At 37.0% G+C, this 26,117-nt stretch overlaps 2 protein-coding genes and 1 long non-coding RNA gene across 5 annotated transcripts; 2 read left to right on the top strand and 1 right to left on the bottom strand.

Moving 5' to 3' along the window:
• Positions 1-1,407: 1,407 nt before the first annotated feature.
• med10 (mediator complex subunit 10) lies at positions 1,408-3,241 on the bottom strand. Its single transcript, XM_048201226.1, has 4 exons — positions 2,818-3,241; positions 2,554-2,637; positions 2,231-2,333; positions 1,408-1,783 (listed from the first exon to the last, which is right to left on the bottom strand). The coding sequence occupies exons 1-4, from the start codon at positions 2,937-2,939 to the stop codon at positions 1,688-1,690; spliced, it is 405 nt and encodes a 134-aa protein (XP_048057183.1). The 5' UTR covers positions 2,940-3,241; the 3' UTR covers positions 1,408-1,687.
• Positions 3,242-3,356: 115 nt separating this feature from the next.
• Positions 3,357-14,713, top strand: ube2ql1 (ubiquitin-conjugating enzyme E2Q family-like 1). Of its 2 annotated transcripts, none has more exons than XM_048201225.1 (2): positions 3,357-5,057; positions 10,204-10,328. In XM_048201225.1, the coding sequence occupies exon 1, from the start codon at positions 4,257-4,259 to the stop codon at positions 5,019-5,021; it is 765 nt and encodes a 254-aa protein (XP_048057182.1). In that variant the 5' UTR covers positions 3,357-4,256; the 3' UTR covers positions 5,022-5,057; positions 10,204-10,328. The 2 variants fall into 2 exon arrangements, with proteins under 2 accessions (XP_048057182.1, XP_048057181.1); XM_048201224.1 differs by having other exon boundaries at positions 3,360-4,964; positions 10,204-14,713.
• A 3,583-nt stretch (positions 14,714-18,296) lies between these two features.
• Positions 18,297-25,719, top strand: LOC125276288. 2 transcript variants are annotated; one of them, XR_007186614.1, is made up of 3 exons: positions 18,297-18,374; positions 23,015-23,170; positions 23,398-25,719. It is a non-coding gene; the product is annotated as an uncharacterized LOC125276288 (long non-coding RNA). The 2 variants fall into 2 exon arrangements; XR_007186613.1 differs by having other exon boundaries at positions 18,331-18,443.
• The last annotated feature ends 398 nt before the right edge of the window (positions 25,720-26,117 follow it).

The following is a 26,117-nucleotide window of genomic DNA, read 5'->3' as shown; positions in this document are numbered from 1 at the left end:
CAGCATTTTTAGTCGTTTGTGTGTGGATCAGTGTGAATAGGTATAGTTTTAGTAACGTTGTCATCTGTCCAAAGAAAAAACGTTTCTGTTTTTAGTACACCGTTGTCATGTAAACGTACCCTTAGATATTATAAAATGATCACAACAATAAGTTTGTTTAATTACCAATATATTGTTATTTTCTTCCAGATGTTTTAAGTATGTGTCACTATTCTTCAGTTAGAAGAGGCTGAAGAGATGTTTGTTGAAATGAAGGTCATACTACAGAAAAAACATGATTCATCTCATGAGTCACAAGATGAGTTCACTATTCACCCACAAAAACGTTAAGGCTCTGAACAAAGCCTGCAGGTTGCCCATGCACGCCACCTCTCAAAGACATGCTTGGAAGTGTTTTGTGTGTGTGTAGCACTACTACATCTGTCCTCCCACTAGAGTTTTTGTGTTTGAGTGCTTATAAAAGATGAACTCTAAGAAAGAGGGCAGCACAGAAAATGAAAAAGCACTGGAGAACTCAGAGAAGATTATTTTCTGTGATGACCTTGTTCCACACATATCCTTGAGACATCTATTCTCCCCCTTTGTCGATCAATACTGTTTATCCATATCTAAAATAACAGACTGCATGTCTAGTTTGTAAATCTAATGGAAGTAATATTGGCATGGTAATATGAACATTTTCTTGTCTCATTTGGTCTGGCACAAAACTATACGAATACACTCAATTGGATTAAAAATGCAAACAGTTTGAGCTGTTTAAATACACTGTTTGTCATTGCATTATACATTTCCCATATGTTCCTTTTTTAAATAGGCAGTGCATACAGTGCAGTATGCAGTTCACTAGTATTCCAGTCCAAACAATAGCTAAAAGTCCTTTTGTGAAGGGGAGTGACTATTCATACAGCAGATGTTTAGAGTTTGAACAGTCTTGAAAGACTTAAAGCCTTACAAAGGAGTTACAAAACCACCACCGACTAGACCAAAGGTATTTCAGACACATGTTTAAATCTCCATTCTTTGTGATCCAAAGCTTTACCATGCTAATGACCTATCTTTCACTGTTCAGAATGCCTTGGGTTTGTCGTCACAGGAAAGACTGTCCTTAAATTGTCATCTAGGGTAAAGTCCCACTGTAAGCTCTCGGTTCAGCTCAGTCATGACTCGTGAATAATGTCATGTGGTTAAAGGAGGACACGTACAAATCAATTCCATCACCACGGCACCAGACAAGTAGTGTGAGATTACACACATGGCGAAAGAGAGCACGCCAGAAAGTAACTTGAGATCATTGGAACCAATGCAGCCGAATAAACACCCAAGAAAGGTTGTATAAACAGCTTGCTGATACGTTTATACATTCATATAAAAAAACAGCGTGGTTGATATAACCAAAAAGACCGGTTGTCGTGATTACACAAAATAATCATTTATTCAACGGAAAAATAAAAAAAATTATGCTGCGAAAAATACAATGCATGAAAAAAAAGCTTTTCACTGTTTCAAGGAAATCCCAAAATATCCCTCAGTTTTCAATCCGTATTCTTGTGAATTACAAAGGCAAATACAAAGATGAAAAAGCTGTAAAAATTTGCATATTTGAATGATGAATTAAACCTTAAAAAACATGTTATATTAATATCAACATATGTACATCTTGCGTTTGAAGTGTCGTGGCACTGGTAAATCATGAAGGAGGATCATCTCCATGAATGGCCTTATATTTAGCCATCTCTTCAGGAAAAACCTTCCCCAGCTCAGAAATGAGGAGGCTTTTAAATTTCTGGAGAAAAAAAGAAACCGCAAAATATTGTAAGAGGGTAAGATGAAGTGCCTCTGTTTGTATTATTCAAAACATACTTGGAAATCATCCCTCTACAGCAGAACTGTATAAAGCAGAACTGTCTAGCAATTATAATATATATATATATATATATATATATATATATATATATATATATATATATATATATATACACACACTAATCTATAAACTATTAATGATGAGCTTATTAATAAAATGTGTCAGTACGGCAGCTTTATTCAGCTAACACTGGAAAAAGGAAATGAAAAATAGAAGGCCTGTTCAGACAAGAATGATGACTACAATGATAACTATAAGCAGGAGAGGTAGCATGTCTATAAAATACTTATTATGTCCTTTTACAACAAATAACCTGCTGGTACTGCCAAATTAGTCATTCATTGTGTTAGCAGGACCAATACTTACAGTCAAGGTGTCAATCTTTCCTTTGACCTGCTCATTTTTAGCTAACGCTCTCTCTAAGCACTCCTTGGTGTAGAGTTGAGGGTTACGACCCTGATCAATATACCTGCAGGCACAATGCAAAACATCAATAACCAATCATAGCCATTCATGTTTTTATGCAGATGTGATATCTCATATTTCTTGAATATAACAGGTTTGGTCATTAAATGGGTACACAGAAGAAATGCGTGTACAATAAGGGTAATTTATTTTTTTTATTTAAAAAAAAAACAAAAACAATTTACAATAATTTTTGTATCTCCATTATGAAATGTAATACTCACTCAAACACTTCCAACGGTACGTTGATATCATGAAGCTGCTGTCTGCATTTCTCAATGTCCTGCAGTCCTGTGATCATAAAATTTCTGAGGAAATAAACAACCATATCATTTTCAGGCTTTACTCGCGACTGAATGAGTCAACATTACAGATAACGAGCCAAAAAAAGCCTACAGCTCAAACGTCGCTCATATTTTCTAGATATTATTTGTTTAAACCAAAATAATGTTTTGGATTCGTATTAAAATAAACAGATTACAACTCACAGTTTCTGATTGAGTCCTGTCTGACTGCTGGGCTGAAAATCGCTGACAATAATTCCAAGCTGTCTTATGTTTTCGACGAATTTCTCGAGGTGTTCCTCGAGATTATCAAACTTTTCGGCCATGGCGTGCTGTATTTTACATAAAGGTAAGCGTACGATTAAATTAATCAAGATAAAACTATAAAATTATTGACAAAAGACGGACATCTGTTCAAGCAACGCAGCTTCCATGACAGCGAACTGCTTTCCGGCTGCGTTTCATCCAATAGCTCGTGAGAATGGACTGTTACCCTGGTAACAGAATCCTTCGTTGTGCCGTAAAGTGTTTCTAATTACTGCAAAGTCACTGTTGAAAAAACGTTTCATAAAATAAAACTGTGAATTATTTCGGGGTTACTCTGCAGCCGTTTCATTGACCAGTTTGACTATATTACGTTAAAATATAATTCAAAACAACAAATGGATGACATATAATGCATGGCTGATGGCCAGCAACATGGTTCGTTCAAACCCAAAAAGATTCATGCAAATGCTGGTGCACTTTCCTTTTCAATGCGAGAGTTATTGATTCATTGGTAGCTGATGAATTATAAGCTCGACCTCTTCCTAACTCAAACTTTAGGACAAATACCCATTATTTAATATATTGTTTTATTATTACTAATGCTAATAGCATCTTATATATTATATTACAGTCATTGTAAAAAAAAAAAGAGAGAGAATAAATACACGAGGTTGTACAATGATATTGTTTGAGATTTTTGTACCCAACACACATAACGTTGAAGCAAGAATCATTTAAAAAAAGAATACCAAAAATAGAAATAAACAAATGGACAATATGCCGAATATGAATTGTCTTATAACAGTGAAAAAAATGTACTAACAATAAAAGCGTTAATAATATATATGTCGAGACTCGAGCAGAGCGTTATTTTCATCCACCAGCATCCAGACAAGTCCCGCGTCTAACGACAGGATTGGCTAGTCTGAGCTCTCACGGCTATTGCCGGTCTGTGATTGGACGGTTTAGACGTCAATCACATTGCTTTTGGAACTCCAGCAAACAGTGATCAGGTCAAGGGCGGGATTTGTAGGAATACTGGTGTGAAGAAAAAAATAACTCGTGCTGGACCCTTGATTACTCATTCCGTCCAGGTACAGCGGAAAGCCAACCGACCTGAGGTGCTCCGCTCCGGCTATTCTTGTGTGCGCGAGCCAGATTATCGGTTCATTTTCTAGAAACGTTATCGCGCCACTTGCAGCAGCCGCGGCTGTGCAGCCTCATAGGGAATTATAGGAGTAGGAATATGTATTAAATGAGCGCTCTTGTGTTTCAGTGCACTCGCGGGGGGAAATGATGCATTGAGGAAGAGCTGCTTTGCGGGCGTCTTTTTTTCCGAGCTCCATTACACTCACCTCGAACGGCGAAGCATCACAATGGCTACTCTTTTGCGAAAGATTGGGCTTATTCGACTGCACGACCGAGACACGGAGGACCCGAAGCATCACCACCAGGGCTCATTAAAAGGGACCAAAGGCAACCAGAAAAACAACAACACGAAGCACTGCAACACCAGCAACGAGACCAACAACATCCTCAGCACGCCCGAAATCAAAGCCAGGCGCTTCGACGTGTCCGGCAAGGACAAGCCAGCAGTCAAACAGGACAAACCGAGCAAGGACACGAAAGAGAAGCAGCAGACGGCGGGCAGCAAAGCGACTAGCGGCTCCGTGATGCCCCCGCCGGCGGCGAACCGACAGCACTGCACCCAGGTGCGGACGCGGAGGCTGATGAAGGAGCTGCAGGAGATCCGGAGGCTCGGCGACAACTTCATCACGGTGGAGCTGGCGGACGATAACCTGTTTGACTGGAATGTCAAGCTGCACCAGGTGGACAAGGACTCCGCGCTGTGGCAGGACATGAAGGAGACCAACACCGAGTACATACTCCTGAATGTCACCTTCCCCGACAATTTCCCCTTCTCCCCGCCGTTCATGCGCGTCCTCACGCCGCGGCTGGAGAACGGATACGTGCTGGACGGCGGCGCGATCTGCATGGAGTTATTAACGCCCCGAGGCTGGTCGAGCGCGTACACCGTCGAGGCCGTGATGAGGCAGTTCGCTGCCAGTCTGGTGAAAGGACAGGTGAGGATGGGTTATTGCCATAGCAGCGTTGATTTCTTCTCATCTCATGATTCTTGACGCCATCCTCCATTTTGGCATCGGCGCACAGCACAGGTGAAAAGCGTGAAAACATGCAGCGTCCATCCAGTATGTTGTTACATATATTGCGCGTGAATGTAATTACATAGAATAAAACATGCCTTCATGTCATTCCAGACAGGTATTGTTTTATTAGAGAATAAAGATACCTCAGTACCTCCATTCACTTTCATTGCATCTTTTTCCATACATCAGTCCTAAAAATAAAGCTTCTTTATTGGCATCAGTGATTCTATGAAGAATGGTTCTTTGAAGAACATATATGCAACCTTTCAATTGTACAAATGGTTTCTTATTGTGGAAAAAGGTTCTTTAAATTCATAAAATGTTCTTGCTGTGAAAACACCCCCTATGGAACTTTGATTTTTAAGAGTGAATGGAAGTAAATTGTGGCTGAGGCTGTTTTTGTGTTCCACGGAAGAAAAACGTCACACAAGGCAGAATTTTCATTTTTGAATGAATGATCTCTTTAGCAAAGAACCGATGTTATAAAGAAGCATTTTGGCCGTCTATATGCTTGGCTGGTTCTTTGCAGATTATGAAAGTTCTTGATGTTCCATTAGAGGTTCTTCGTATTAGCATATTGCTCATAACAGAGCAAAAGGAAGACTTCTTGGATTTATTGAAGCTCTAGTACATATGTGGTTTTCTGAAGTACCATAAAAAGATGATCACATTGCACTATAGGAACCTTAAAAATGGTCTCTTATGTCATCAGGCTATAAAATCCATTTTAGTGTAGGGTGAAGTGTAACCAAAATATGGGTTTTGTGACCACACATTTCATTGGTTGCTCTTCTGTTTTATAGGGTATTTCCTACAACATTTTAAATGCAACACCTCACCTATACCTCAAAATTAGTTTCTTTAAAAAATATTTATATATATGGATTCTTCAATTTATAACCATATCATCCTAAAGAGCCTCTTTTTTAGATCTGCAAGTAAAGATTATTGTTTTTTCTGTTGTTACAAGCCAACAGAATCATAATCTGGTGCTATTTCGGACCATTTTTCTTAAGAGGGAACTGCAGCCTGGATCTTAACTAGTAATGTGATTAGATGGACTCCATAGATGGATCACTTCGGTCATTAGATAGTCCCGTTCTAAGGATGATTGCGAAGACCAGCGTGGGTCATGGAAATGGATGAGAATCCATAATGAAGCTAAAGACTGGCCATTAACCCTCTGCTGTAAATCTGAGAGGAAAGACCTCTTTATCTACCCTTACCTCAACCTGTCAAGAGCTCTAAAATGCCAAATTCATGATGAGTCTGAGGCAGCGGTGACTAGATAACCATTTTCCCCAAATGACCCAAAGCACTCAAGGGTAATTATCATTTTAGCCGCCACTGACAAAACAGACCCCCAATTAACATGCGGCTATTGTATTATAAAAGGAAATGACAGGCCACACAGATCATTCGTGGTTTATCGCCTTTAGAATTAATAATTTGGAATTAAAGTGAATAATTTTCGCCAGCATTACTGAATTGTGTTTAATTGAGCTTTATTCACTTCTAACCTGAGGACATGATGTGCTTTGACAATCATTTAAATTTTACATTTTTTTTTTGTAGTTCAAAATCCTTTTTTGGTTTTGGAAGATTTCAGCATACCAAAGCTCAGAAATTTGCTGTTTTTTAAGGCTTTCTAAATCAGAATAATTTACAGCACAAAACATCATAATAATAGAATTCATGTATAGAACTATTGGATCCCACTTTTTATATTAGGTGTCTTTACTATGTACTAAGATTTAAATTAATCATTTGATACAATGCACTTATTGTGTACATACATGTTTTTTCACTGTACGTCTTAATGCTTAAGACCATAACATGCATTCATTGACCAATAGATTGGAAATGAAAAGAACTCTAATCAAGAGTCTATTCTGCCTTACTTTGTGATCAACAACAATATTCCTTCTTTGCCTTGTTAAAAGATTAGTTCAGTTTCAAATGAAAATTACCCCAAGCTTTACTCACCCTCAAGCCATCCTAGGTGTATATGACTTTCTTCTTTCTGATAAACACAATCAGAGATATATTAATAAAAATCCTGATGCATCCTAGCTTTATAATGGCAGTGAACAATACCAACGAGTATGAAGCTGAAGAAAGTGCATCCATCCACAGCCATCCATCCATCATAAACGTACTCCACACAGCTCCGGGGGGTTAATAAAGGCCTTCTGAAGCGAAGCGATGCATTTGTTTAAAAAAAATATCCATATTTAACAAGTTATGAAGTAAAATATCTAGCTTCCGTATTCAATTTAGGAAGAGAGCGCAATGCCTCTTGCAGTTTAAAAAGCTTACGCTATGTCCTACGCCTTCTCTATTCAACTTACGGAAAAAGCTTAACTGACGCGACGCCAGTTCTGTTTTTTCCGTATCTTGAATACAGAAGGTGGTCTGGCAGAAGCTAGATATTTTACTTCATAACTTGTTAAATATGGATTTTTTTTTTTTCAAACGCATCAATTAGCTTCAGAAGGCCTTTATTAACCCCCCAGAGGAGTACGTTTATGATGGAATGTGGATATATGCAGTTTTTTCAGCTTCATACTCGCTGGTCTCGTTCACTGCCATTATAAAGCTCGGATGCATCAGGATATTTATTAATATATCTCCGATTGTGTTTATCAGAAAGAATAAAGTCTTATACACCTAGGATGGCTTGAGGTTGAGTAAAGCTTGGGGTAATTTTCATTTGAAAGTGAACTAATCCTTTAAATTTACAGACAACTTCCTTTTTGACATAACACTGTAAGAAGCATCAAACATGTGATGCCATGATGCAAAGAACAACACTGTTTACCCTTATCTGGCACATGTTGGTTACATAATCCCCACCGTCTGTGTTGTCCCAGAATGCACAGAGGCCGAGCGCGACCATTGACTGATCTCCATTCACAGGATTACCCATCAGGCACTTCACACGGGTACTGCGTTGCACTCGATACACACCAAACCAAAATAGCGCAGGGAGACATCGGTGATGCCGTTAGCATGCTGCAGGGAAAACGCTGATGCAAATAACCTGGATTAACATCGGCACGACTCCCCACGCATTCTCGCTTCCCTCCCTAGCGCTCTCCACTGTTGCCTCTCAAGCGTGAGAGAAGCGATTTCCAAGAGAGACCGTAAACACAATAAAGCTTAATTAAGGCTCCATTGGCTCCTTTTAATCCAAAAATCACAGGCTTTTCTGAGGGGATAGGGCAGTCTCTTCTCGATTGAGCACATGCGGTTACTTCTGGGCCATTAGATCTCATCCTGACTGATAGAGCCTGAGGGAAGTGCTGGCTATTTCTGTCTCACTGTCCCTGCTGTCTTACATCAGCACTGGCACTAGACTGACCTCAGTCCTGGGGCATCTGAAAGCACATCCTTTTTGCTCATTTAGTGGATGTTGGGATCTCATACGTAGCCTGTAGTGGCATATTTGTATGGTTGTGCTTTGCATGCAGAACCTAATTCTTTGACTGGTTTTAAAGTTCTTTTGTTTTATGTGAAAAAAAAAAAAAAGATTTTAGAGCAGCTTAGAAGTCCAATTTTGTTAGAAAGGGCATTCTGCCTAACATCGTATTTTGTTTCACAGTGGGGGAAAAAAAGAAATTAATGGAGTGAACAATGAAGTAAATGATTTTTGGCTGAACTATTCCATTAAAGATACCCTTTATGTGAAACAATTTACAGTCCATAACTTCTATTATTTTTAAATATTGCTTTTGTTCCACCTATGCAAAAGTGTCTCACTGTCACACTTTGGCTTGTTTAAAATAACTATCACATTATAAAATAATTTGTTAGATGCAGAACAGACTTCAGAGTTTGATAATCCATCCATTCATCCATCCATTTTTTTTTTTAATTTTTTTTACTGTGGGATGGCGCAATCATGAATGCACCATTGCATCATTTCTATTCCCATTATCCTTTACCAGTGATCAAAATGGCTGAACCTGGTGTTAAAATGCTCTTGAAGCTTGTTTAAATTATTCAGCCTGAGGTTTTATCAAGCACAGCCTCTTGATTTACTGTGTCTTCAAAGCTCAGAGCAGTCGGCTTTGAAATTGAAAATTGGAAAACCTCTTAAAATGGAGCACCAGGACCATTTAATCACACCATAATCTGTCATTCACACATCTGCTTCTGCTTGTCAGTTACATAATATATAAAAAGACAGGTAAATAAATCTGGCATCAGACTACACATACCTACATACTTTTCCTCAACTTTGATTTCATACTTGGAGGTTGATTTTGACAGACTAGACTTATCTGATTCAAGCTTTTTTGATTCTTTATAGCAAACCTCAGATGGCTTTTTTTGGGACTAAATGATTCACTTATAAGCATAATCATATAAAAATATAATTTAAAGGGTTGATTTCTTTGCACATCACACATAATAGTGCAATTGCAAATAGCTAATTTATCTCCAAACTTAGCATTGGTCAAACTACAAGTTATGCTCACTCAACATTCGGAAAGGACCTCTTCAGGATGTATGAATGTCTTACTTATAGTTATTTGCAAATTAAACTGGCATAGAAACCAATGTAACATAATTAAATTACATTTAACCGTTAAATTGTTAAACTGGTGGCCTAAATTATATTTGAAAGTTAAATGTTTATCATAATATCACAATCCATTATAATTGACCATGTGTAATTTTTACCTTGGACACACACACACATCATGTTTAAGTCAAAAGGAAGAATGCTTTTCTGCTTCCCATCTCTTGAAATATAATAGTGTGTCTCTCTGTAGCAGGTAAATCTGTGTACTAGCTGAGTCATTCAGGTTGAACAAAATCTATTACATTTCAAAAACTGACTTTAGAATGTATATCCAGGAATCATAAACTTGTCAAAATGTCTGGATCGTTGCAGCCGATTCTGGACAAAAGCACTTATTTGGACAGGAAGAGATGTCTGACTGGCATGTTAAACTATAAAATAATAATGAGATAAGAAGAAGATAAGAAGTATTCAAATATTATTTATATTTATTATTAGAATATTATTTTGAACACATCTCAGCCAACAATTCCATTTCCATTATTCCTTCTGAAGATCAGTAAGTTTCACTTGTTTTTTGATAGATGAAAATCTTGATTTCTCCAAATGTTGTTTTCTCTTTAGGGTCGTATCTGCAGGAAAGCAGGCAAGTCTAAGAAGGCCTTTAGTCGCAAGGAAGCTGAGGCGACCTTCAAGAGCCTTGTCAAGACCCACGAGAAGTATGGCTGGGTGTCCCCTCCCGTGTCCGACGGCTGATGTCAGCATCTTCGACGGCAATCCCGACATGGCTTTTTTCAGTTGGGTTTTCTTCTTTTTCATCATCAAACTTAACTATGAAAACAACAAAAGCTAGCGCATCATATCTTACACATCAACGTGGCACATTCACCATCACCCCGTCCTCCACTCTTCTTCATCGAGGTGCCATGGACCGAACACTCGCTGCGACATCACAATTACTCATGAGTGGGCGTCACTGCAGCTACATACAGCTAAGGACTCTGGATATGATTGAGGCTCCAAGCAAAGTTAAATGTCCACCAATCCCACATCCTCACTCTATATCCTTGTCTGTCCATCTGTGTTGCTTCTTTTCTTCACCATCCATTTCTCTTTCTTTTTATAGCTGACAATGCATTGCACTGAACAGCATCAGACTTGCCCCCATTTACATGCAAATGACTTTGTTAACACTTAATAGATAAGCAGATCATTACACTACATTTGAGGTTCCGTTTTTCTGGTTTCCTCTTCATCGGCTGTGCTGTTTTTCACGGTTGGATGCAACATGATGATTGTAATTTATGTAGAGCTGTGCTCTTTCTTTTCCTCTGTATGCGTGGCAAAATTTAGACATCACTGTGTTGCGTAGATGGTCATTGATTTCCAATGGAGAAAAAAATACTCTAGGGCTTTGTTCAGACAGGCAAATATCTGATTTTTTATCTGACTCAAATACAATTGTTTTTTGAAGTCTGAACCTGAAAAAGACATGAAACCAAGTTAACAAACCCACATGTGTTCACATACATATGTGGTTTGAAATCCAATCAATTTTAAGATCTGAATAGATAATTTTCGCTCACTTTTTCCTCATATAGCAAACTATGTGACTTTCACTGTTACCAATAGTGAATGAGTGCACAAGTCAGCAGTAAAAATGCCTCTTGTGAGTCCAGCACTCACAAGATTTCATGATAGACATAAGCAGAGGCAAAATTCCCAGTTTTTTGTCCTCTCTTTCCACACTGACAGCTGCTCTCGGTTGTTATATGAGAAAGTCTGGCATCGTGCTGATGCTTACATCATCACAATGACAACCAATGTAGATGCACCGGATATGGACAACATAGTCTGAACAAACATCAGATTTCATCACTTACAAAACGACGGACTATCAGTCCAAAAGATCGGATTTGAAAAATTGGATAGATTCGCAGTGTGAACAAAGCCTTATGCAGAGGTCAAAGAAAAAAAATGTGAACCACCTCTGTTGGTCATTCTATTATTTGTTTTTGGAGAAGACCAAAAGCTCTTAATTCTGATGATTTAGATACCAGATGGCATTAACGAATGTCGACGTCCCAATGGGATCTTAGTATTGGCGAGAGAGAGAGGCACGTGACAGACATGGTGATGTTTGCACATGAGATGTTGAGTGTTCATCGTGGCATCTGTCCCCATGGAGCACTGAGCGACAGGACGATGCCGACTGAGCGGGCCCGACCCCAATGTGAGCGACAACATAAGGATGTTACTGTAACTTGGCACTTTCACATGCCGATGCCACAGCTGATGCCCCAAACACGATCAAACATTAATTGTGCTGATTCGCTTGTACTATTTTGGCTCATCAATCGATAAACTCGTAGTTGTGGGCCCGATTCCTCCGCCTTGCACTGACTCTGCATCACTGTGCTGTGTGCTTGATCAATACTAGAGTAGAACAACAGTAAACAGGACAAAATGGCCGACAGCCCAGGATATAAGGTCTCATGACTATAAACGTCGCTCTCAAGCTGCGTAAATCAACGCACGATGTCAGTTATGGCTTCAAACCTGGATTCTGGTAGCTGGTGCCGCCGCTGTTGACAAGAGCCAGATGAAGAAGGACAGAGGTGGAGAGAGAGACGCTGAGGGGGCGACTCCTTTGTTCAGAAACCTTGAGGAATGAGGGAGGCTCGTTTAGTTGCCTGATTGATGCTCCGAGAGAGCTGCAGCTCGACGCCTTGATGTTTATTGACTTCTCCTTCAAATGTCTGCGTGAATCCGGAACAGCTCAGACTGCATCTTGTGAGCGATGAGATGTAGAAGAGCTTTGTTTATTTTAGACCCCACCCATGGCGTTCTCCACACAGTGTGTGAAATACAAATGACACAATAGTTGAGAAGGCTAAATCATGGGTGTTGTTGACATTTTGGGTGTATTAAAGGAATAATTCACCCAGAAATGAAAATTCTGTCATTTTCTCACCTTTATGTGGTTTCAAACCTGTATGACATTCTTTCTTCAGTGAAACACTAAAGGAACAATGCCGAAGTGTGTACTGGCTGTTCTTTTCAATTAAATCGTCAATCTCGAAAGTAGGCTTTCGAAGCCATACAATACTTTTATGTGAGTAAAGGCCTAAATTTAAGTAAAGAACTTAAAGTCTTGCGCTTCACTGTCCGTGTCCATTCAAATATGGCACGTTTAAACTCCACGAGTCAAATTTGATGTCAGTGATGTTTTGATGTCAATAAAATAATTTGAATATGTGGAAACTCTGTTGAAAAAAAACAGTATATGCTGGTTTGAGCTGGTTTATGCTGGTCCTTAGTTGGCTGTGAGCTGGTTTAAGCTGGTCCTGGGCTGGAGCTAGTTGCTTAGGACCAGCTAAGGACCAGCATAAACCAGCTGCCATGCTTCAAAACATACCTAACTAGCATATGCTGTTTTTTATCAACAGGGAATGCAAATGAGATAATGTATGAGAGCCACTGCGAATGGGAAGATTAATACAAGATACCACTAATTGTGGGATTTTGGATTTTGTTGGCCACCCAAAGTTATCATGTCTTCAGAAGACTAGAATATAGCGTACACAACTGTTGACCAATATTATTATACTTTATGGTGAATTTTTTTGGATCTTGACAGGGCCAATCCACATCCTCTGTCGTTATATGTAGAAAGACCATAGAATAGAATGACAGTTTATAAAGAATGACGATTACTTTCTTCAAAATGTCTCAGTAGAATGTCCGTCATACAGGTTTGGAATGACATTAGGCTGGGTAAACAATGACAGAATTGTTATTTTTGGGTGAAAAATATGCTTCAAGGTTGGAAAAATCATATTTCCTTGTTGTGAAATACCGTTTCATATGATATTTTGAGGGTAGTGTTCTCCAGACATGGAAACAGCATGTGCCAAATGCTTAATGTACTTTGTCACCATTTCCTTGTGTGTTTTCCTGTGTGTAACTGCTGCGCTCTCAGTAGAAAGACTCTCTGCTATTACTGAAGATCTCAAATGTCAGATGAGAAGCTGCTAATTAATTTTAAAAAAGGATGAAGACACTGATGTATAAATGATAAAACTGCAAATGCTGATGCCCTGGAGGATGAAAGCGAAACAACACTGTTGATCCGTTACTAATTTTTATTTCTGTCTAGTAGCTTTTTGTGTTATTGATATTAAGGTTATCCGATACAGTGAATGGCGAGTGTCTACTTCTTCACTCCGATGGAAAGCACTACATTTTGCTGTATACAATGATCATTTTATCCTGGTCATCAAAATCAAATACACATTGATCACCGAAGAACCTATAATTCATGTTCGTATCACTGCAGTGATTGTAAAAACGTGTAAACCCTCGTGGGTGGCTTATTGCAGATTTCAGTGTCTGGTCGCAGAATGGTATCTCTTATCACTACTGAAGTGCATTTGGTCTTCTCCAGACTCTGTTTGGACATTAAGAAGTGGTTGTGTGTTTTCCTATTTAGCGAGAGGAGATACTATACCAAGGACTTATTATAACCAGTCAAAAATATCGCGAAATTGGATGTTTTCCGGTTTAAAGCATAATTTTGTGATATAGTTTAGATCAGTAGTTTGCAGAAACTAACTAACAGAGTTAATCGTCCAAACGAGTGAGATGATTCTGTTGTATTATATCTGCATGTGGTCTGTGATTGTTAGCTAGCTAACTTGTTTTGTTTTTCTTTTTTTTTTTCAAAAAAAGCAAGAAAGTAATGAAAAAGAGCAGAAGCCGCTTCTTTGTATTTTTTTTCCTGTTTGTTCAGTTTGTCCTAATTTTCTTTAATAATGTCCTTAAATGTTAAATTGTGTTCTATGAATGTGTTTTAATTTATTTGTAGTTTGCCAAAATGAAGATTTTGAAGCATGTTGCAGGCATTGTCACTGATGATAAAAAAGAGAAAGAAAAATAAATGAAAAAATATAATATATGTACCTGAATTGAAAGGAGTCTGGTATATGTAGTGATCTCAGGCTTTCACAGGGTGAAAGGTAAAACTACAAGACAATGTGTTTTCTGCACTGCATAAACATCATGCCAGGATGTGGTCAGAGCAAAACCAAACAGGAATGTGCAATAAAGGCTGTAGGCTGATTCCACCCTGGAACAATTTTGTGTTTGTTTTCCTTGCTTTCTAGGATCTCTGCAGTCACTGAGGTTTGGAACATGTGGTTTTGTTCTGCCCAGTGGGTTCGAGGATATCAAATCACCCATGACGGTGAATGATAACACCAGCTTCTCGCTAGAAATCCATCAATGCGGTGTGCACTAGTTCACATTTCCCCTCATTAAGACCATATGTACATTTCTAGAATTTCTCTCTCACTTGTTGTCATAGTAATTATATTACGATATAACAACTGTGCTCATTTATTCATTTATATGTTTAAGTTAAAAGCCCCTGACGTAACAGCTCGTTTCTATGAAAACAAAATGATCTGCTATGGGTGCTGCACAGTGATATGTTCACCGAGTGAGCAACTGTTACTATATTCTGGGTTTTAGCACGGCTGCTGTCAGGGTTGCCAGGTTTGTGTAACATAACCAGTCCAATTGCTATTTAAAACCCACCCAATCACAGCCAAAACTAGCCCAATCGCATTCCAGGGGGGTTAATAATCAGTAATAATTGTAACAATACATTTAAAAAAAAAAAAAAAAAAATTGGGGGGGTGGGGATTGGGTTACTTTAACCCACGGTCTAAAAAAACAATCCACGGCAAAAGTGTAAAAGTAGCACAGTTCCGTGAGAAAACTGCAGACATGGCAACACTGGCTGCTGTGTCAACCAATCAGAAACCAGGACTGCAACTATGTTTTATAATATATAGTATTATACGAATATCTAAATATTAATATAACTTTATACTTCTTATAATTTATAATATATAATAATTATATTTCAGTATAGTAAGAATGACATTTGTGTTAGAATAATGACAATTGAGGGATAATGTAAAAAGATCATGACAAAATATAATTTTGATATATAATTTTTTATCATTTATAGAATTTTAATAAAATACAAAAAAAAAAAAAAAAAGATTTTTGGGGTAAAATATATATAGAGCTTGTTTCTACCACAGAACAAAAAATATTATTATTATTTTTATCTCAGAATTTTTTTTAGAATTGTGAATTTATCTTGTGCAATTCGGACTTTATAACTCTCAATTCTAAGTTTATAACTCAAAATTCTGACTATTTTGAGATTAATTTATAAGATATAAACTCGGAATTGTGAGGGGAAAAACAGTCAGAATTGCAAGGTATAAACTCACAATTGCGGAAAAAGTCAAACTGCAAGAAAAACGTCACAATGAACTTTTTTTATTCCATGACGAAAACAAGCTTCCATAAATGTATGACCCTGATATGTTTATGAAGACTTAGAGAGAGGCTCATGCCTTTAATCTGCAATTATTTGAACTTTAGGTGTTAAGATTTACTTATTTGCATGGGTGAAAAATAATAATGCTTCAACGTACAATTAAGGGACACAAATCATATTTAGGAACCAAAATAACAGAGACTTGGTGGAGGAGGGCTCTTTGGAGTGCCCCAGAAACATGGCTGCAAGTGTTTCATGGGAAGCACCACTTATATTCCTTTCAGAAAAATGAAAATGGAATTAGCTCAAGTCCCAGGTTAGATGGAATACAGCAGTTGGGTTGCAAAATCCAAGAACAGCCTGTTCAGGAAGGAAGGACAGGTCTCGTCCCTGTCTGCTCTGCCGTGGGGCTTACAAGGACACTGATAATGTGGGGAAGGTCACGAGGTCCGAACGCATTTCTCACCCAAACAAAACACACTTCTCACATGAGCCAGCCTCAGTCACAGTCTGTCTGTGCTGAAAGCACCGCTAATTGATCCCAGAGCACAAAGCAGTTTTCTCAGTTCTAACAATACAGAAAGAGAGAGAGAGTTTGGTCGCAAGCTAGTGCTTATGCAAAAGAAATATATCTGCATGCTTGAATTTAATAAATAAGCAGGACTACTTTCTTTATTTTTTTTATTTTGGCAGAATATTGCAAATGAAGTTTAGTTTAACTACACTGTAAAAAGTAATCCGCTCTATCTACTTATAAAATTGTAGCAACAAAATACACTAAATATTATGAATTAATTTCAACATATAAGAATTGAGTTAGAATAAATCAAATTAATTCCTTAAAAGTCAACCATTTAAAATGTGTAAAATTAGCAAAACACCATTACAAAAAACACAAACTGACATAAAAAGCAAAGAGTCAATCAGCTCAACTAAATGAAACACCGATAACCATAATGGGGACCAAATATTTTCAATAAAATCAACATCAACATCTAAATCAACATCTGTTTATTCTTGTGTTTCTCTTTGCTTCAATGATTCTGCTTGTTATCATCAGGTGTCTTCAATGCTAGCAATAAAAAATAGAGTTCTTAAAGGTGCCCTAGATTCAAAAATTGAATTTACCTTGGCATAGTTAAATAACAAGAGTTCAGTACATGGAAAAGACATACAGTGAGTCTCAAACTCCATTGTTTCCTCCTTCTTATATAAATCTCATTTGTTTTAAAGACCTCCGAAGAACAGGCGAATCTCAACATAACACCGACTGTTACGTAAACAGTCGGGGTGTACGCCCCCAATATTTGCATATGCCAGCCCATGTTCCCAACGTTATGAAAGGCATTAGACAAGGGCAGAACGTCTGGATGTGCACAGCTGAATAAACAGACTAGGTAAGCAAGCAAGAACAATAGCAAAAAATGGCAGATGGAGCAATAATAACTGACATGATTTATGATAACATGATATTTTTAGTGATATTTGTAAATTGTCTTTCTAAATGTTTCGTTAGCATGTTGCTAATGTACTGTTAAATGTGGTTAAAGTTACCATCGTTTCTTACTGTATTCACAGAGACAAGAGCCGTCGCTATTTTCATTTTTAAACACTTGCAGTCTGTATAATGCATAAACACAACTTCATTCTTTATAAATCTCTCCAACAGTGTAGCATTAGCCATTAGCCACGGAGCATAGCCTCAAACTCATTCAGAATCAAATGTAAACATAATAAATACATACTTACGCGATTAGACATGCTGCATGACAAACACTTTGTAAAGATCCATTTTGAGGGTTATATTAGCTGTTTGAACTTTTTTTATGATGTTTAAGGCAAACGCAAGCTCTTGGGGCGTGGAGCACGAGATTTAAAGGGCCACACACCCTGAATCGGCTCATTTCTAATTATGCCCCAAAATACGCAGTTAAAAAAATGAATTAAAAAAAAAACTATGGGGTATTTTGAGCTGAAACTTCACAGACACATTCAGGGGACACCTTAGACTTATATTACATCTTTTTAACAAAAGTTCTAGGGCACCTTTTATTCATCTGTGACGTCTGTCTATTGTTCAGATACTTTTGTTTAAATTTTACTTAAATTTTACTCGTCTTAAATGGTTGACATTTAAGGAATTAATTTATTTTTCTAACTCAATTCTATTTGTTGAATTTAATTAATAATATTTTCAGCAATAAAGACGTTTGTACTGTATCTCAGTCGGCTAGTTAGATTGAAAACAATGTCTGATTCATAAATGAATGACTTTTTTGAGTCTGTCCTTTTCAATGAATAATACGAACAAAGGAATCGGAATCATTATGATTATACGCTTGAGTTTGAATCGATCTGAGAAATTCCAGCATAAATGATTCACTCAACTGAATCGGTTGCTGCCGTTGCTCCAAACGACACAGAAATCTTCACGCATGTAAGTTTGTGCTGCAAATCTTCAACGTGGATGAATCTTAGCATCGTCTGACTGCAGTCAAATATCCAGGTGAAACTTGACGAACTAGACCACAAAATACATTTTAGAGGAGATAAATATTGTACATTATATATGTGGTAATGAGGTATAAGCACATTATTAACTACTTTATCTCCTCAGCAAACAAACTAAATTAAGTAGTTTAGAGTCACTATGAAATCAAAACTGGCAACTGTCTTATCTATATCTTCTTCTCTCTCTTGCAATGATATCTTTTCTCTGATGCTGTGTTTACTGGTGCGAGGGCGGGACAACCTGTCACTCACATGACATCACAGCAATAGAAATCCACAACGATCCAATCAATTCCCGATGGTCAAAATCAAGTCGTTTGAGTTCGAGTTTCTTTTTCACTCGGATATATATCACAACAGAGGAGAAAGACTGTCGCAGCTTCTATTTCATGCCTATTTTAAATGTAGTTCGCTACTTTTTACGTAGCATGTAGCATGTAAAGGGTGCCATTCAGCTTAACTAATTGTTTTATAAAGATATTTGTAGCTTATCTAACTACATTTTTTTTGAATAGCTTACCCAACACTAACATTTCCTTTAAGACCATGTCTCTATGCGTTCAGGATAAACAGAGATAAAAAGCCATTCTGCATACTGTTCTCCCTAAAAGGCTAAAACGGTTTGCTTTGAATGAGAACAGATAATCAATATGATAGCGAACATCTGAACAATATGAAAAAGAGAACATTTCATATACAGCATTAAAGCTCCCCCATGTCTACTCCCAGACCGCAATGCAGACCAGACTAGATCGTGAAATTCACTTTAAAACGCAGTAAACAAACACTGCTGGACAGCAAACAGCAGATAGGTAGCAGACAATAGAGCTCCAGCCTTATTTTCCAACCCTCTGAAGGTTACTTCTTCAAAGAGCAGACAAGCCCAGTTGGCTGAGATAAAGGAGTGGGTGTATTTCCATTTGAATGCTGCTGGGTGGTGCTAATATGGTTTGCAGTGTTGCTGCACATCCCAGAAGATAGCCACAATTCTGATTTTCTTCTGACCTTTGGGCCATGACGACTGTGTCTCAGTCGGCGAGGCGTTATGAGCAACACAGCAAGTTTCAAATCACACTGCTCTTTAATATTCATATTAGGCCTTCAAAAAATTCTAGAAGCAGACCAGAAGATCTGTGCAACCCCCACCCGAATACATAGTGAAGACATAAGTTAAATTATTAATGTAAAAGGCGTCCATACATTTACATCTCAGAGGCGAGCGAAAACATAAAGCATCCAGAATGTAGTGAAGTGAGCCTATGGGAAATATTTGTTTATTTGGTTCTTTTATTAAAGCTTTGGACTTCAAGCAAACTAAATTAATTGAAATGTTCTCAATTCAAACAACTTAATCAGTTTTTGCACTGCAGCAGTCTCTGCAATAATAATGTCCATGTAAATCTTTTTCTTAAAGGAATGGCCCAGGTTCAACACAAATGAAACTCTTTTGACAGTATGGCATGTGATTAATTAGCATATAAAATTATTTAGCACTCACTTTGTAAACACAACAGAAAATTTGTTTTCATTAATTCACATAATGCAAATTTGAGCAAAGGCATTTCAGAGGGTTTAAAAGCAAAAAATGCGCAGCTCTTTTTTTTTTTTTTAAAGCACTTACATTAATTATATTAATTAAAATGTGTTTTATTTGAGCTTTAAAGTTGCCTAAATTGTCCTTTTAGCAGTGAAACTGCTGTTCTAGACAAATAAATGTCTGGTTTCTGGAACATTTTATGTAATTTCTTTGGGTGGATGTAAAAAGTGTATGTCTTTTGTATCCTTGCATATATCAGGTTACAGCGTTTATTGACTTTATGTGGTCATTAATTGAAATTGGACATGACTTTGCACAGACAAGCTTACCAAGTGATTTTTTCACATTTTGTCTAGTATAAAGTTATAGTATGCACTCATTTATTTATTTAAGATTTATGTATTTGAATTGCATATAAAATATCCATCCATTTGGATTACACAGTTTTAACACAAACTAATAAAACTAATTTAGCTTGTTTATTTTGGTGCGTGTGTAGACCCACTGTAAGTGCATGAGAGTAAATGTGTTTTCGGTTTTTTTACAAACTGAGGGATCTTTTAGAATTATTTTCAGTAGTAATTGATATTCAGGATATTATAGATATCATGCAAAAATTCAGCTTTTTAAAATGTGATGTAAACTCTTCAGTCTGACTGAAATTGTACCAGTCTGGTTTTCGCAATATCAGACTAACAGACCTAGATAATGCAATTGTAGCTCGGGTTCATCTAGCATTTAATCATGTTAATTGTTCTACAATTTGCATTGTGCGCTTAATGGCCCGGTTTCACAGACGGGGCTTAGCTTAAGTCAGGATTAGGCTTTAGTTCAATTAGGATATTTAAGTAACTTTTATAAACGTACACTAGAAAAAAAAAAATACTGGTGTACATCTTGAGACAAAACAATGGCACTGACATATTTTAATATATGTCAGTATAAGTTGCTTTCAGTTAAAACAGCTCAAACATACATTTTAGTCTAGGACTAGCTTAAGCCTTGTCTGTGAAACCGGGGGGATGTGTATGGTTTAATCCTTCAAGTACTTTGTTACGTATTTTTTTCTTGTAGTACTTTGAACAAAAGAACTAGTACTTTTATTAAGCAAGGATGCATTCAATTCAAGTGACAGTAAAAACATTTATAATTTTACAAAAGACAAATAAATGCTGTACTTTTAAACTTTATATTCATCAAAGAATCCTGTTATTAAGTCACGGTTTCCACGAAAATATTTTCTTTTCAACATTGATAATAATAATAAATGTTTCTTGAACAGCAAATAAGCATATTAGAATGATTTCTGAAGGATCATGTGACACTGAAGACTGGAGTAATGATGCTGAAAATTCAGCTTTGACGTCACATGAATAAATTAAATTTTCAAATATATTCAAATAGAAAGCAGTTCTTTAAAATTGTAATAATATTTTATAATATTATACATTTCATAATATTATACAGTTTATACTGTATTTTTGATCAAATAAATGCAGCCTTGGTGAGCATAAGAGATTTTCAAAAACATAAAAAAAACCTTACCAACCCCAAACTTTTGAACAGTAGTGTATTGGCGTATCTTGAAAAACATGGCCACCATCGGCCAATGAAGTTTGAGCATGTATTAGACAAGGTTAACAGAGGCCGATCAGAACGAAACACTGTGGGCATATATTCTAGAGGTCTGTAAGAATTTCGAAAGAAATCGGCACTAGGTGGCGCTAAGGAGTTTTACACATCTGTAATCATGTGGTGTTTTACGCATCCACACAATATGGATATCATTTGATAAATCTCCTCATACTGAACAACTTTGCCTCAAGAACCACTGCTGTCAATCAAATCGTTCATTAAATATTCATGATAAAAAAAAAAAACTACTTTTTTTTGTAAAAAAAAAACTACTTTTGCGAATTAGTCCTAGGTTTTTCACTCAATCTGAATAAAACCAATGCAGGACTCTCTAGATCAATAATTATCATTATCAAATTATCATTATCAAAAAAAAGTTGAACCTTTTGGTACCCTTTTGGTAGCTATAACAGGGTCATTTAGAAAATGGTTTTGGCAAAATATACTCAAAAGCCTTTAAAACCTAAACAAAAACTCAGAACTTCACGAAAATAGGTGAGCTTGTGCGACATATGATTCTAAACAAGCATGCAAACTTTTATGGAGATTGGACAATAGGTGGCCCTATAACTGTTAAAAAGCTTTAAAGGTGCCATCGAACGTTTTTTTACAAGATGTAATATAAGTCTAAGGTGTCCCATGAATGTGTCTGTGAAGTTTCAGCTCAAAATACCGATTTATGCTGTGCGGCCCCTTTGAATCTCGTGCTCTCCGCCCACGGAGCTCGCGCTTGCCTTAAACAGTGCATAAACAAAGTTTACACAACTAATATAACCCTCAAATGGATCTTTACAAAGTGTTCGTCATGCATGCGTCAGATTATGTGAGTATTGTATATTGTTATATTGTTTACATTTGATTCTGAATGAATTTGAGGCTGTGCTCTGTGGCTAATGGCTAATGCTGCACTGTTGGAGAGATTTATAAAGAATGAAGTTGTGTTTATGAATTATACAGACTGCCAGTAGTTTAAAAATGAAAATAGCGACGGCTCTTGTCTCCGTGAATACAGTAAGAAACGATGATAACTTTAACCACATTTAACAGTACATTAGCAACATGCTAACGAAACATTTAGAAAGACAGTTTACAAATATTACTAAAAATATCATTATTTTTGGAATAAGGTGCACAGATACATCATTCATAATAAGACCAGGAACATGTATAAGTAAATAGTAAATTTTGGTTTCATGTTTAATTTATTCCTTGTCCAAAATAGTTTGATATACAATCTTGTTAACTATATGAAGCAATATATTTTGCTCTGTTGTCACCAAACAGAAGCAGAAGTAAGAAGTGAATGTGCATTTAGTCATTGTCTGAACCTGACCTCTATCTCCTACACTATAATATATTGATGTGAACGTGTGAGAATTCCGTGGTTGTGTAAGACTGCAGAGAGGAAGACAGATCGACAGCAGGGCAGAGATGAAGACTGCTAATGACACCATGCACTGCAGCGGGAGGAGAGACTGGCTGCTGATATTGGCTGTTGAGACGCGTGTCTAAACCTGCGCCCTCATCTCAGACTGCGGCTGGCATATTATGTAAGTGCATCGTCTCTCTCTCTCTCTCCTCTACCTTTTTACCCAGTGTTCTCTCTGAGCCAACAAGCAACCTTGTGAATATTTTAAGACTGTTGCGTCAACGCCAGTGTAGCAGATTGTGGTGGACTGTAAATGTTTTATGGCACAGTGCATGTGGGAAAATGTATTTTTAGAGCCTTTTAGAAATCGTGGATGTACTGTATCTCTGTACATCTCTCTTTTTTCAGCCAGGATGAGGACAGTAATAAATGAGTCGCTGTCCCGCTGCATCATGCAGGAAGTCTCGCTCAAGGTGATTCCACGATTCTTCAGTTTTCCGCTCTCCAGAAGGATTTCCGTGATTTATGAAATGCTCCAGTTCGGGTAGGAAAAGGACACAGAGGACAGGAAGGAGGGGGATTATAATGACATCACATAGGCAAGGCTAGAACACTATGATCTAGCGATGAGTGATAGCATTTATTATCTTTTCTATCTGACACCAAGTACTTTCAAGACCAATTTTGATAGCAATACTGATATCTCTATTAAACAGAAAATCTGAGATTTCTGTGAGGAAAAAAAGGGTGATTAAAAGCTTTCATTAATATTAAATAAAACAAACAAAGAAACAAATCACGTTTCTTCAAAGCTCTATAACTTTTCTTCTGTGGAACACAAAAGAAGATATTTAGAACAACGTGCAAGCTGCTCTTTTCTATATAATGAAAATCAATGGGGAAGCTACTCCTGGTCCAAAAAGAGAAGCTTGAACATGATTTCAACAAGTGCGACATGTTCTTGGATCAACAACTTTGTTGATCCTGGAACAACAATCCAATCAACCAATCAGATTTGAGGGACAAGTTTACAGTTTATGTCAAGTTTAGGCTTACAGGGTTAGGTGCTTCTAAATCAGTGTTATTCAGCGATCATTTCCCTCTGATTCTAGAGACAACTTATGGGTGGGGTTATGTTTAGGGATAGGGATAGGATCAATTTTTTGAAAGGAATGTTGTTCCAGGATCAACAAAATATGTTGACCCAAGAACGCATTTAACTTGGCAAAATCAGGATGTGCCAATGGCACACTGCTCTGACCCACTTCAACCACTAGTATGAAAGTATACAATTATAACTTAAGTGTAAATACATTAATGTTGCTCAGAGGTGGCATAAAACAGTCTATGTCAAGACACCTAAATGCCACTTCAGAAGCACTTCTGTGCCACCTTTTGAGTATAAATTTAGCAATACAGGTTCAAAATGACATGGTGGGAAAATAAATGATTACATTATTTTCATTTTAGGGTGAATTATCCCTTTAAATAAGGCTAAGCTGCAAATTATCAGACATTATGATTAAAATATACTAAATGGAACAAAGTTTTTAGTCCAAAGGAATGGAAGAAGGAAACGGCATTATCTTCACATTAAACTTTTTGATATACCCAATTTTCAGGGTAAATAAATAATCAAGAAAATGATTATTAAAAGCACCTCACTATCAATATTATTACATAAGGATACACCCATCCAAACAATCCACACATGCTCCAATCAATATGTTTAAAACACATGAAAGCACTTACTGAGCTGCCAATCTCAGTAATCTTTGCACTGTATAGGAGAAATGCTCTGTGGGCTTCAACATAGGCAAAGAAGATCATCCGCACTGCACCTGTTGATATTCAGGTTGCTATAATGCCTCTGTCATTTAGTTGAATAATCTGTGCATGTGAAGGAAATAATCCAGGGTAATGCAGGTCAGGGTAATCTGGGGTGGTTATATTGGGCAAATAATCTCACCGCATCAATGTGCTGAGTAAACCCAAATGTTTCTGCTCTGTAATCTTCAACGAGTTGAGTTAAATGGAAGCTCTGAGAAATTAAATGTTATAGGCTTACGTGACAGTTACCCCTTAACTGTTACCTCCATTTTTGAGCATAGACGTGAAAATGCACTATCCAAACTTAAATCATTGTAATTCAAGAATGCTTTGGAATATAGACCAAAGTTTGGTCTTGTTTTAAAGAAGGCACTCAGCAGATTGTTGCTAAAGTAAAAACACTTTTAAAAAAATGAAAGTATGTTATAGAAGTTTAAATTTACTGTAAATCAAATGTATATAAAATAAATAATATTGTATAATAATTATATAAAATACATTTTACAAAATATTTTTACTCTAAAATTGATATAAAATCAAAGCCATACAGGTTTACAAAGCTAACCCAAGTTGTGTTCCAAATTTAAAGTTGATATCACAATTCAAGTTCCCATGAGATTTTGTTTAGCCACCGTGTCACCAAAGACTATAGAATAACACAAGACGTGTCACTCGTATTGTTTTGAATGGGAGAAAGTGTAACGCGCAATATGGCGGAATAAGTCCCGCCTTCTAATTAAGAGCCAATCGCCGACTGGTAAAGTCTTCGCATCACTTCAGTGGCCTTTAGAATCACCGGTTTCTATAGAAACAGTCAGACGCGCGCCTCCAAAGAGACGCGCATTTAGGTCTGCGCATGCGCATTAGCTTGATCCAGCCTGAAAAATACAGTTTTTTTGTCATGATTCGAGCATTTAGAAACTAAATTTATGAGCTGGTTGCCGTTAGATTTCATTGTTGATTTCAAATATGAAATTTAATCGTAAGGTTGGCGAACAGTTTGAGAATTTGATGTTTCCCCATTCAAAGAGATTGCATGATGCCCAGGATGCCCGAGAGGCGTTTCAAAGATGGCCGCCGAGTGAAATGACTTGTCTTAAAGGGATTTTGGTGTCACCCACATTCTATTTAAATTTTTTTGATGCATTCTCTTGTAACAAACTAATGAATTTCTGTCCAAATATCACTTCTATCACAAAACCAAATATGGGAGATTGAGATTCAGATCTTTCTGACGATATGTGTTTTGTCAAGATTACATCTTAAGATTAAAAAGTAGTCAAAAAAATGTTGTAATA

This window comes from Megalobrama amblycephala, linkage group LG9 (assembly GCF_018812025.1).
Source record: "Megalobrama amblycephala isolate DHTTF-2021 linkage group LG9, ASM1881202v1, whole genome shotgun sequence".
Taxonomy (NCBI): Eukaryota; Metazoa; Chordata; class Actinopteri; order Cypriniformes; family Xenocyprididae; genus Megalobrama; species Megalobrama amblycephala.
The sequence above is the reverse complement of the archived record's forward strand: the minus strand, read 5'-3'. Positions and strand labels throughout refer to the sequence as shown.

Bases quoted from the DNA above. Each gene is read 5' to 3' on its own strand.
- med10 (XM_048201226.1), bottom strand. From the start codon at position 2,939: ATGGCCGAAAAGTTTGATAATCTCGAGGAACACCTCGAGAAATTCGTC. The intron at 2,638-2,817 runs GTGAGTTGTAAT...TTATTTCCTCAG, and splicing joins ACAGGACTCAATCAGAAACT to AAATTTTATGATCACAGGAC. The intron at 2,334-2,553 runs GTGAGTATTACA...TTGTGCCTGCAG, and splicing joins GTACCGTTGGAAGTGTTTGA to GTATATTGATCAGGGTCGTA.
- ube2ql1 (XM_048201224.1), top strand. From the start codon at position 4,257: ATGGCTACTCTTTTGCGAAAGATTGGGCTTATTCGACTGCACGACCGA. The intron at 4,965-10,203 runs GTGAGGATGGGT...TTTTCTCTTTAG, and splicing joins CCAGTCTGGTGAAAGGACAG to GGTCGTATCTGCAGGAAAGC.